Consider the following 13,767-nt stretch of genomic DNA (forward strand, 5'->3'; position numbering starts at 1 on the left):
TTTCTTTTAGAGGGCCCTCATACAAGATGGGACTACCATGTCTCCCACGCACCCGCATACAAGATGCTTCCCTACGTCATTTTCATGAAAATCAACTCCTGTCCAATAATATTTAGAATAAATGTAAAATAATTATAACTGTTAATTTTATATTAATTAATAATAAATTTAGTAATTTATTTAAAAATATAAATATTCTTTAATTTTTAAGATATTAAGAAAATTATAACTCTCAATTTAAAGAAGATATATAATACTTCTTCAAATTTAAGATTACATTAACTAGCACTTTCCAAAATAAGATTTCAAAAGTATTATTCCCTTTTGGACCCAAAGGTGGTCTCAAAAGTAATGAGCTATTTTTAATCAAAATAGTTAACCGGTTCGGTCAACCTATGTATCGTATTTTCAGACAGTATAACAATTGTAGCAAACAAAGCCCATTCTCTTTTTGTTAAAAAAAGCCCATTCTAATACATTGGCAAAAGCCCAAACTTGTAATCCCTGACCCATTTTCACCGGCCCTCCTTGTTTCAGTGCAATCATTGGGTGGCAAGCAAAATAGGGTCATGATGCTGACCAAAATTGTATCACCATGTCAGATCATGCACACACAAAATTTCACAATGTTTCTTCGAATAAAGTTATACACATGTTAATCACGTACAAAATATGAGGTAACTATTACTATTAAACGCGTAGATTAATTGATAGAGTTGTTTTAGTTTAATTTATAGTCTCGAAATTGAATTTTAATAAATACAACTAAATTACGCATGAAGATTGAAGAGATAGCTTGTCACGTGCAAGTTTACGATTAAGTTAATAATCAATTAGCATAATGGTCTTATACTGCAATTTAAAACTATGATGAGCATAATAATCCTCTAGAGTCAGTTCAGTTACTTAAGTTGTTGGGTGTGAATTGTAAATGAGTGGGTTCAATCTCTTGCAATGTGTTCTATCCATTTTCTGCTTTCTTATTCCTCCCTCCATATTGAAAAATTTACTATAAGCTTGTCTTAGACAAGAAAAAGATTAGCATATTAAATATTGCTGATGATTAGAATTCTTCCTCTCTGATATTGTATTTTTCATAACTAAGGTACATGAAGTGTAGTTTCAGTTGAGTTAAATTATCCTTTGAAGTTAACTTTTTTCTTTTTTATTAAAAAACATATATATTTATATAGGTAGATAAATAAATAGATGGATATATAAGTTATGACACCCTCAATGTTACTAGGAAACTACTGCCATTTTGAGGAGAGTAAGGGAGGTTTAATTAAAAAAGATTATTGCATTACAGACTTCGATTGTAAGTGTCAACTACTCAATAATACTCAGAAGATTATCACGGAGACTTCAACTGTAAGTAATTTTATTCAAACACAACTACTTAATTAACTTTCTAACAGGCAAGAAATTTATATGGAAATGTCCAAAAGAAATTCTGGAAGGCTTGTACCACATTTATTTTTGGTGTATAACAAGACTTGCACCAGAATAATCTATTCCACCAATATGTAAGTACGTAACGTTGCTCGTTTTAGTTTTTATGCATATTCTCTTGCCTATTCATTTAAATTTGTCGTGACATTATTCAAAGAACAATCTTAAGTAGTCCTTTTTATTCTCTATCTAAAGACTTTCGTACTAGATAGTATTGGTATACAGACTACAGTATTGTTTTAAATTCGATAGCATTACTATAGCAGCAATGTTACTGTTTTTCTACCAAGTTCATAATATCCATTATGCCTATATGATTTAGTAAAACCAGATGTTCGGTTTAGGAAAACTGACCTGACCCAAAAAAAAAAAAAAGAGATTTCCAATCTGACGGCAAATGGAAGAAGGAGAAATTGAAAGCATATGAAAGTAAGCATACTTACCAAGGTTTAAATACATTTTGTCTTTATAATTTATATCAATTTTAGTTTTGATCTATATAGCTTTAAAGTTCAATTTTTCGTTCATATAATTTTTTTAAAGAAAGTTTCAATCCTCATTACCTCACAAAACAATTATTTTTAGTAAACATTTAGTATACTGTAGAGACTAAACTTTAGAAGAATAAAATTAAAAGAACAAAAACAAAAACAAGATAAAATTATAAAGATCAAAACTTAAATTTATAAAATTATGAAACCAAAAATTTAACCTTTAAAGTATAAAAACTAAAATCAAAATTAAGATAAATTATAAAAACAAAAAATATATTTAAACTCGTTTAGAAAAGACAATTATTTACTCCTCCTTTTTTATGGGACCTACAAATATAAATCATTCAGACCTTGTGCTAAGATTTAATTTATTAAACCACAAAAAAAAATCTAAACTTTTAGATCAGTTAATTATAAATACCCTTATACTATGTAGCGGACTATTCTAAAAGGCTAATCTGCGAGTGAAGATACATAAATAACTTCATAATACATCTCAAATAATTGCTACTAATCATTTACATTCACTGAAACAACTATGGCGCTGCTTCTCCATTCAGTCCTCGATATGTTATGTATCTCTTCCATTAAAACCATGACACTAACATGATTTTTTATTTCCTTTATTTAAAAATTACAAGAAATCGTATTATTGCTACGCTTTGGACATTACGGAGTACACAAGATTAATTCGACATAACATAATCCTAAAAATTAGAACACCAAAGATTATGGCAACACCAGTAATCAAACTAACTAATAAAATTAATATCTTATTTTGTCGTGAATCTCAGCCATCTGCATCGAAATGAAATCATAGCAAAACGGATTGCCAGCAAATCATTGATCACAGGAGAACTCGAATAAACTATTTTACATCAATCCATCAAAATATTATTCCCACAATTAAAAAAAAAAGCTTAAAAACAAAATGCCAGTTATCTACATAGAGAGTGATCACCACACCCACGCAGAGTTTCTAACCAAAGGACACTTGCCATTCACCCGAATTTTTCCTAAGTAAATGATGCTGTGATAATAAGTGTTTCTCTCAAGATAACATTTTCCTTGGCTGCAATGCCATTTCCTATTTAACCATATAGATATTCCAGACCAACGCCCTATACAGAATCTACTACCAATTCGCCCTGTTGCTTTGCGAGGTATCTTTCCCTCCTCTCTTTCTGAAAACATAATCATAGATTGTTAATTGATGAATGAAGCATTGTCCAAGATAACATAATGCAAGGAAAACTACGATTCAAAAGCTGAGTAAACAGACTGACCCATTCATCTATGACGAGCCCTTCCCCAATAATTTTAGGACCTGCATCTTCTGCAGGTTTCTTACGTGCCTCAACGGCAGCATCAGCATCAGCCAGCTGTCGCGTCAGCTTCTCCAAAGCCTAAATGAGAAAATAATAGATCCTCATAAGTAGTATGCAATCGGTGAATGTATCATATACAGACATCTTATGAACACCAAATCAAATAGCTGATACAGAATGTCTCAACCTCAACAAAGCAATGCATGCATTAAGTGCAGAAAGAGAAACGGAGAAGGAAACAGGTAACAAGCATGAACAATTGACTTAAAGTAAAAATGTATACTGCAAAACTCAGTACTCACAGGACTGGAACGCTCGGGATCTAGAAAAACAACTCGCAAAATCTGCTCCACTGCTACTTGGTCCTTCTGCTCATCAAACTGTTTCCAGGGAGAAAAAAAACACTTGCATTTAAAAACAAAGATATATATAAAATCCCATGATTTGGAGGATATCTTCACATCAAGCAGAGAAACAGACACTAGGGTGGCTGAAATGAAAAGTAAAACCCAAGCATATACAACAGAAGAACTTAAATTTTGATTGTGCACAAATTTTTGTGGAGTGTGTGAGAGAGAAAGGGAGGGAGAGACAGAGTTAAGCAACCAAATGAAAGTAAACCTTCTAATTATTAATCATAATAAAAATCTCTAGCCCATTAATATTCTAAAAGGCTATAAAGTCTTCAATGGTTAAAATGACAAAATTTATATACACAAAGTAATGAAAACCAAAGAAAATACGTCTCCTTCAAACAACTAAAACTAAAACCAAAGAAACAAAATATTTATCGCAGTAGAATAAATGCTTTCTATAGAGTATGTGTATGTGTGTGATATACATTCACAAGATTGTTAGATGCCCATGATAATAAGGAGGGGCATTAAAAAGGCGAAGGCAGGCAAGAAAACATTAGTATCAAAAATAAAATCGACAGCAGCATAACAACTGAGTTTATAGCCAAAATAAAATTAACTAACCAGTTCAGGGACATAGTCAATTGATCCTTTCACCTTCAAGCTCATGATTTTAAATTTGAGTCCAGTTTTTTCAGGTTTTTCATTATTTTCTGGTTGCTCGACAAACTTGAACACTAGCAAGCAAAATGGAAATTCGTGAGATAAAATAATTTACAAGGATCTCTAGTTACACTACACACAAAAGGAATATTGAAAGAAATCAAATTTTGTTACCTGTTGCTATGATACTCTCACCAGGTGCAAGGATAGCCCCAGGAGGACGCATGAAACAGCTTTTGGGTGCAGTTGTTTGAAACTAAACATACATATATTAAATGATAAACAAAGAAAACTAGTGAGAATAGATGGTTGTTTCTGGTACTGATTTAGAATCATAGGTGATCTTATTAATTTATAAAGCAAAAAATGAATTATTCTACTGCAAAACTGTGACACATAGTAACAACAAGAATAGACATTAAGAGTCAATTGAAGTACCTCGACAACAAAAATTGCAAATGAGAAAAGAAAATTTTAAAACAGGGGAAAAAAGGGAGCGTATGTTTCCTTATACCTTGAAAGCAACATGAGATTTACTGGTGTTTTTAATCCTGATTGCACTCCTAACCTGTTTGCCCGGCTCATCTACACAAGATAGCAAGGAAATAAGAGAAAAGTCATATAACGAGGATAAATAAATCAACCAGTCATAAGGAACATTAGAATAAAGCATTTATAAAAAAAGAAAGATAAAAACTGTGCCTTGAGTATGCATGAAGTCATTAACTCAGAAACATACATGCACACGCATGAAACAAGCACATATCATTGTGAGACAGTCTGCCTATGTGTTTCTGCACCCACAAGAGCTGACACAGGAAAAGGCCAGAGAAGCAAAGAGAAATTTCTATCTTATTTGTCATGTAGCTCCATTATTTGACCTATTGCTTTAAAATTTATCGTTGCCACACCATTAACACTTTCAATAAAGCATAACTTATGATTGATATCATAGGCATGCAAATTTAACTTATTCGCAAGAAAGCCAAATGTTTGATAATTCGGTTAGTAACTTTCACTGCATGCAAGTTAAGGTATTATTGCTACCATTCAAACTTACATGCATAATACAGAGAAAATGAAATATATATATATATATAGAGAGAGAGAGAGAGAAGAGAAGCAAGAAATTAATTGTAAATTATTTAACAACAATAAATAACCAAAATAATGAAACGCAAAAAAAAATCCCTCTTTTTTTAAAATCGTAAGTAATTTTATCACTGAGATGAACAAAACTTGCCCTGGAACTAACGTCAAATGTTTTGTGGGAACAATTCATTCACATCATCACATCCATATTCACTCCGCCTAAGCAGTAAACAACTTACTCACAGTTACCAACTCTAGAATACCACCACCCACAAGAAAAAAAAGGCATAACAACCAAAATCATAACAGCTAACAAAATTGAAAAACTATCTTCATTCCAAAACCCAAACCACGAGCTTTAAATCTTTCTTTTGTGGAAATACTTCGAGTGTGATCAGCAACAACAAACGAACATACAAGAAAGGAAACAGCAGCATTAAAAACCACATGCAACACGAAATAAATAACTGTTATTTTGAAGCCATGTCGAGAGTAACATGCAATTATCTTTACCCAATTTAAAAGCTTCCATTTTTAGGAGAGTCTAATTAAAGCCGCAAACCACCCGTATTAAATTGCAATTAAATTCAATAAATAGAAATTACATCGAAGACCCAAATTAGATCATGATCAAAGCAACTATTAAATTGCATGCAAACATAAGACACAAAAAGAAAAATCACCTAATTTCAATAACAAAGCAAAATAAAGAAATAAAAAAAAGGAGAAAAAAATACGTACAAGGGAAGTAAAGCTTGTTGGAGGGATCAAGCTTGAGACGACGTCGTGTTGGGAGAAGTGATCTGGCTACGGAAGAAACGGAATTGGAGGTGTGAGATGTGGAACCCTCAAGGGGAAGATTGTGAGGGTTATTAGGGTTGTGGTGGTGATGGTGATGGTGGTGAATGTTAGCTGAAGACGACGTCGTGTTGGAAGAATTGGCGGCAGAGGCAGAATGGCGAAACGGAAGCTTGAAGAAATTCCAGACCTTAGGTTCGGAGTGAGGCTTTGGGTCAGCAACGGCCATGCTCGCTCTTCTCTCCTCCTCTCTTCTGCTCTCAGAAACGAGAATGGTACTCACAAAAGCGAAGAGTTGAAGAAGAAAAATAAACACGCGTGACTTGACTTTTTACATCGCAGACACAGTTCACCTAAACGTCGTCGTTTCCTTCTATCCTCTTTTCCCTTTGAAAATTGTCAGCTGTTGCAGTGAGTGCATAGACGGATGTGAGAGGGATTGTGAATTGCAATGGAGAATGGAATTTGACGTCCACGCGTTTTGGCTTTTTTTATTTTTTGTTGTTCTTTAACCGTTTGCTTAGTGCAATCACCGAGAAATGTGAGTGCAACCACGCAGTGATGTGCGCGTAAAACATGGTGGGTCCCTTTCCAGTAACTACTTAGTGTGAAGTACGCGTCCATCGAGTTGACTTTTTCGCCCTTAGGTCTACCTTCTCCAAATTTTCCCACTTACTTTTTCACCCATCTTTAGTTTATAAAATTTCATAGTTACTCGTTTCATCTGCGTAAGTTCTTTTAATTTAATTTATCCATTTTTATATGTTATTATATAGTTAAGATAAGTGTTAAAGATATTAGTCTAAAAATTATAATTATGTTTGAGAACATATTTTATTTTGTTTAAGACTTGTTTTATTAGTTGAAATAGGTGGTAGTGGAAATTAATTAGCATTTTTTAATATTGTATTTAGATGAAGATGAATTGTAAAAAAATAAATAAGAGTGAGTTAGGTTCATAGACTAATATTGTTTTGTTGAGTGTTTTGTCCCGTTTAATATAAAAAAAATTTAAAAGTGAGAACTAGAATAAAAATAAAATTTTAAAAATTTATTATTAAAATATTTTAAAATAGCATGATAGAAAATAAAATATTATTGAATGATAAAAATTGATAAATAACTAAACTATATTAAAATAGTTATATAAAATAAATCAATCCACAAAATTAATTTTTTATCATTAAATATAAAGAATTATTAAATTTAATGTTTGATAATATAAATTTATGAAAATAATAATATAAATTAACTCATACTATCTCCTTTATTTAATAGAAATTTTTTAAATAAGTTTAAGTATAATACTTTACTAGTAAATATGCCCATGCATTACATAAATTTATTTTATTTTTATTAAATTAATTTATTTTAAAATATAAAATATATAATTTAAATATATAAATATGATAAAAAAATTATTATATTAACTATAATTACATTAAAGAAGATTATGAAATACTTTCTTATATATAACATTTTTTATATATCTTATATTTTTGTTATTCTTTTTATTAATAAGTTTTTTTTTTTTTACGTTACTCTAAACAATATAACATATAATTGAATATGATTAAATACAGGTTTTGTCAACATAATTTAATGATTATAATTGATAAGGAGTCTTATTCCATTGAATATTCTTAATGTAGGATTGATGTTTCTAAGTAACATAATTCACATTCTTTTTTTTGAATTGTAAATAATGGAAAAGAAATTCATTAAAATTTAAAGTATTTAAAAATTTATGAGATACATAAGCTCTCGTTTAGTGATTTGATTTGATTTATCACCTATAATTTTAAAAAAATTATTAATAAATAAGTAAATATAATTTTAATTTATGATTCGTATGATAAAATATTAATGATAAAAATAATTATGATAAAATCTATCCGTGTGTAACTGAATTATATTAATAAACAAATATTATCACAGTTTATAATATTAATATCAATATATTCATGAATAATTTTTATAATTATTCTCTAATTAAAACAAAGAAATAAATTGATTTTAAAATATGAAATAATTTCAAAGAATTATTTGTGAATGTAATAATAATAGAATTAAAAAATTAAGATACTATTTATTAAGATCAAATAATAGATTTAATAATATGTTGCATCTTTAAAAAATCAATAAATAAATAAATTTTTAATATAAATATATATATATATTATACCATTATTAAAATATTTATTAGGTGAGTAATTATTTTAAAAAATATAAATATAACTTTAATATAAACATATTAAAATATTATACTGTCATTAAAAAAATATATTTGTTCTAACTATTTTAACTTAGATCTGATATATTTGAGATTTGATTATTGCTTTCAGATATAATTTTTGTGTGATGTCCTTGTGTATATCTCTATAATCTAATATTTTATATATTAACTTATTTTACAGAAGAAGAAAAATTTTAATATTTAGTGAACTTGATTTAAATATTTTTTTAAATTAAAAAATTTATAATTTCAAGATTATAACTTAATAAATAATTATATTAATAAAAAATATTTGTATTATATTAACATTTTTACGTATAATATATGTATTTTGATTTATATCATGAGAAATAAATTTTAATAATAAAATATAAATTATATTAAAATATATTTTAAATTTAGAATATGTTAGATTAATTAATAAAATAATTTAAATATGTAAATTTGTCTTTTATTAGAAATTTAATTTAACAATATATAATATAAACTAATAATTTTGTAATTGTAGTTTTTTTAATTCAAAGTAAATTTTAATGTTTGAAATATATAATAAAATATAGATTATATTAAATTAATTTTTAAAATAATTTAAATTAATATCATTTAAATTTAAATATAACTTAAATTAAAATACAATGTTATTTTTAATTAAAAAGTAAATCAAAAAATTTATAGATATTTTTTTTCCTGTTAATTATTTTCATTATGTAAAATATTATAATTTATATTAGTAATTTTAATTTTATTTTATATATAGTATTTTCATTTGTAAAATTACCTTTTTATTAGAAATTTAATTTAACAATATATAATATAAACTAAGAATTTTATAAGTGTAAATTTTTTAATTTAAAAGTAAATTTTAGAGTTTGTAGTGCATATCAAACTATAGATTATTCTAAACTAATTAATAAAATAATTTAAATATATAAATTTATCTTTTCATTAAAAATTTATCTTAACAATATGTAATATAAACTAATATCTTTATAAATGTAACTTTTTTTTAATTCAAAGTACATTTTAGTATTTGAAGAATAAATTAAAATATAGATTTTATATATAGTATTTAATAAAATAAATTAAATTAATATCACTAAAAAATTTACATTTAAAAATTTAATAATATTTTATTAAACGTCATGTCATTCACAACAATATTGTTATTGTCATTTTTAAATAATATAACCATCAATTCTAATAAATTTTCTTTAAATATAATTTATCAACTATTGTCATCATAATTATTATAACATAAAATATAAATAAAATATTATATATATTAATAGGTTATACATAATTATGATATATCAATTCTTATTAAATTATTTAAAAAAAATTAAAATAATAGAAGAAGAGAAAAATAGAGTAGTTAAAAAATTTTTAATTAAGATTTAAGTAGAAATTAAAAGAGAAGAATGATTTTATTTAATACAAAAATTAATTTTTATATCAATTCACAATTGCAATACAACTAATTACGATATTATGAAAATTAATTAAAAAATTAGTTTACAAATTAAATAAGAAGAATAAAGTATAAAAGAAATTAAATTTATCATATCACTCTTTGTTTTTTCTATTGTCAAAATTTCAGATATTTTTGAAATTTTTTAACTTAGAAATAACTGTAGATCTTATGTTATCAACATTTTGAGTGATATGCATATCATTAAAATTCCTACAACAAAATAATAATGAATAATTGAAAATGTGGTTAGGATAAAAAGTAAAGAATTAACAATAATTAACGTAACAGAGATATTTTAAATAATTTCAATAGCTAAACGAATCTATAAAATTGGTAACTTTAGATATGTCAATATTGACATAAATCTTTGTTAATCTTTATGTGAAAATTAAAATATTACCTATGATACATACACTTATATTTTTTATAATTAAATAGGAAGCATATATATATATATATATATATATATAATTTATTGAAATAAAATATTTAAAAATGTAATAATACAATTACCTTGAAATTCTTTCATAGTAGTGGATGTGAATATTGTAACATAGATTTTTGAATCTTTAGATATTTTATCTTTTATTATTTTTTCAAATAGTGCAATATAATTATCTCATTGTATTACTTTTACTTTACTTTCCCTCCAAATGATTTAGTCAAAATTATAAAAATTTTCAATTAATAATAACTTTAAAATAATTGTTTATACCTTATGTCTTATAATTGAAGCGTCATAGTATTAATATTACCTTGAGCAATTATTTTTTCTTCAACAAAATTTTTGTATATCATCACTCTAATCACATTTACTCATAAAATAAATAATTTTAAAAAATTAATTGATAAACTAAATATAAATTATATAACAAAGTTTAGTAAAATTTTACAGCAAAATAACTGTTAAGACATTATTTCTACAACAACTTTTCAAATCTTTAAATTTCACAAACTCAAATATATGGTAAAAAATTATGTGATCATCCTTTGATTCCTTAATAATAGTTGTGCACAAAATTGTAACATGAATGGATTATTTTCAACCATAGCAAATCTATCTTACTTTTTTCCTTCCTTCAATATACCGTTGAACCTGTAAGAAATACTCCGTTCTATAGAAACATATATATAATTGTTCTATAAAAAAGAAAAATTGATTAATTAGAAAATTAAAAAAAGTTAAGTTAGTTAGCTATCATACAACATATAAAAGATAACATAAGAAAATTTTAATAAGAAAAATACAAATCTACTACCTTTTCATCAATTAGTACTATATCAGTATTAATTAATTTTTTCTTGTGATATATATTTAGTATATCTCATAGCCATGATATTATCACTTTTATTTTTTAATCATCTGTTGTTAAATTTAGATGTTAAAAAAAGTCCATTTATCTTCATTACAACTTGTTGTTCTCTTATAAAAGTATAAAAAATAATGATAGATTTGATATAAATTAATTAGTTAAAAATAAAATTGAATACATGATATTATTTAAACATAATACAATTTTATGCTTATTCAAAAAATTAAATTAAAATATATAACACAATTTAGTGAAACAAAATAAAAAATATCAAACTCCAACATACATGTAGTTATGTGGATAAGTAATTCTTGATAGTTAACATGATTTCAAAATACAAAGAAAAAATATGACAATAGAAAAAATTATGAACAAGTTTTCAAAAGTTGTATAAACATAACTTATATAAGTAGAGATAAAGTCTTATTTGGTGATTTATGAAAAGTCAAAAAATGTAAAGTCAATATAATAAAAATTGTCTTTTCATCTGTATTACAGTTTACTTATTTTTTTATTGAAAATTTAATTTAATAATCTATAATATAAAACAATAATTAACATTTAAATGTTAAATAGAAGTTAAAAATAAAGATATATTTTTATTTATAATTAAAAGATAACTCAAAAATTTTATCAAATTTTCTATATTTTTGTATAATTTAATCAATATTCTTTTTTCTATTTTCAAATATAACATAGAAAAAATGAAATTTGTTTAAATTATTTACAATTAATTTTAATATTTTTTATTAAATACTATTTACAGTAGTTTTGTTATTGTCATTTTTAACATTATATAATTATCAATTTTAATAAAATTTTCCTAAAATACAATTCAAAGATAATAAATATAAATTAATTATAATTATAATTCTTAAATTATGTCATTTATTAAAATTAATTACAATAATTTTTTATTTAAAGTAATTTTAAATTATCTTATCTGATGTTATATATAGTATTTTTATATGTAACTTTGTCTTTTTATTAAAAATTTAATTTTATAATATATAATTTAAACTCATAATTATTTAGGTATAATTTTTAATTTTAAAGTAAAAATTAATTTTTAAAATATATAATATAATTAATAAAATAATTTAAATTTATAAATTTGTCTTTTAATTAAAAATTTATTTTAACAATATAATATAAACTAATAATTTTATAAATATAATATTTTTAATTCAAATTATATTTTAGTATTATTAGTAAATATTAAAATATAAATTATATTAAACTAATAAATAAAATAATTTAAATATATAAATTTATCTTTTCATTAAAAATTTAATTTGATACTATATAATATAAACTAATAATTTTATAAATATTTTTTTTAATTCAAAGTACATTTTAGTGTTCAAAGTATACATTAAACTATAGATTATATTAAATTAATTAATAAAATAATTTAAATATATAAACTTATATTTTCATTAAAAATTTAATTTAATAATATATAATATAAACGAATAATTTTATAAATATATATTTATTTTATTCAAATTATATTTTAAAATATTGATTATGTTAAATTATTTAATAAAATAATTTAAATATGTAAATTTGTCTTTTGTTATAAACTTAATTTAACAATATATAATATAAACTAATAATTTTGTAAGTTTAATTTTTTATTTTAAAATATGTTTTAATGTTTGAAGTACATAATAAAATATAGATTATATTAGAATGCAGTAATAATTTTAATTTTTAAATTATTAAAAATATTATAATTAATTTTAATAATGGTAATTTAAGCCAATTTATAGTATAAATATTTATGTTACTATTTGTAACATATTCTAACCATTAATACTAATAAAAATTCTTTAAATATAAGTAAAATATAATTTTAATTTATAAATTATAAAAATATATTATAATTAATTTTAATAATGATAGTTTAAGCCAATTTATAGTATAAATATTTATATTACTTTTTATAACATAGTATAATCATCAATACTAATAAATAATCTTTAAATACAATTCAAACATAATAAGTATGAATAAAATATAATTTCAATTCGTAAGTTATACGTTTCAATTTTTAATGCACAGATTAATAAATAAATGTAGTCAATGGATTGACTTTATACATTATAATTTTTAATGTATAGAGTAATAAGTAGATGAAGTTACATATATAAAAATAATTTTTTACATTTCAAAATTTAATACATAAGTAGGTGCAATTAATTTTGTAAGTTTAATTTTTTAATTCAAAATATGTTTTAGTGTTTGAAAAACATAATAAAATATATATTATATTAAAATATAGTAATAATTTTAATTTGTAAATTATGAAAAATATTATAATTAATTTTAATAACAGTAATTTAAGTTAATTTATATTATAAATATTTATGTTATCGTTTGTAACAAAATATAACAATCAACACTAATAAACATTTTGTAAATATAATTTATATATAATTTTAATTTATAAATTATGAAAAATATTATAATTAATTTTAATAATAGTAATTTAAGCCAATTTATAGTATAAATATTTATATTACCGCTTGTAACATAATATAATCATCAATACTAATAAG

At 23.6% G+C, this 13,767-nt stretch overlaps 1 protein-coding gene across 1 annotated transcript; it reads right to left on the reverse strand.

The window, feature by feature from the left end:
- Window positions 1-2,535: 2,535 nt before the first annotated feature.
- LOC113858017 (vesicle-associated protein 4-2-like) lies at window positions 2,536-6,666 on the reverse strand. Its single transcript, XM_027490415.1, has 7 exons — window positions 6,127-6,666; window positions 4,808-4,878; window positions 4,468-4,549; window positions 4,255-4,367; window positions 3,577-3,654; window positions 3,233-3,352; window positions 2,536-3,130 (listed from the first exon to the last, which is right to left on the reverse strand). Exons 1-7 carry the CDS (start codon window positions 6,410-6,412, stop codon window positions 3,068-3,070), a joined length of 813 nt encoding a protein of 270 aa, XP_027346216.1. The 5' UTR covers window positions 6,413-6,666; the 3' UTR covers window positions 2,536-3,067.
- Between the last annotated feature and the right edge of the window lie 7,101 nt (window positions 6,667-13,767).

This window comes from Abrus precatorius, unplaced genomic scaffold (assembly GCF_003935025.1).
Source record: "Abrus precatorius isolate BTA unplaced genomic scaffold, Abrus_2018 Scaffold2, whole genome shotgun sequence".
Lineage (NCBI taxonomy): Eukaryota > Viridiplantae > Streptophyta > Magnoliopsida > Fabales > Fabaceae > Abrus > Abrus precatorius.

Bases quoted from the DNA above. Each gene is read 5' to 3' on its own strand.
- LOC113858017 (XM_027490415.1), bottom strand. From the start codon at position 6,412: ATGGCCGTTGCTGACCCAAAGCCTCACTCCGAACCTAAGGTCTGGAAT. The intron at 4,879-6,126 runs GTACGTATTTTT...TATCTTGTGTAG, and splicing joins CAACAAGCTTTACTTCCCTT to ATGAGCCGGGCAAACAGGTT. The intron at 4,368-4,467 runs GTAACAAAATTT...TTTGCTTGCTAG, and splicing joins TGAGAGTATCATAGCAACAG to TGTTCAAGTTTGTCGAGCAA.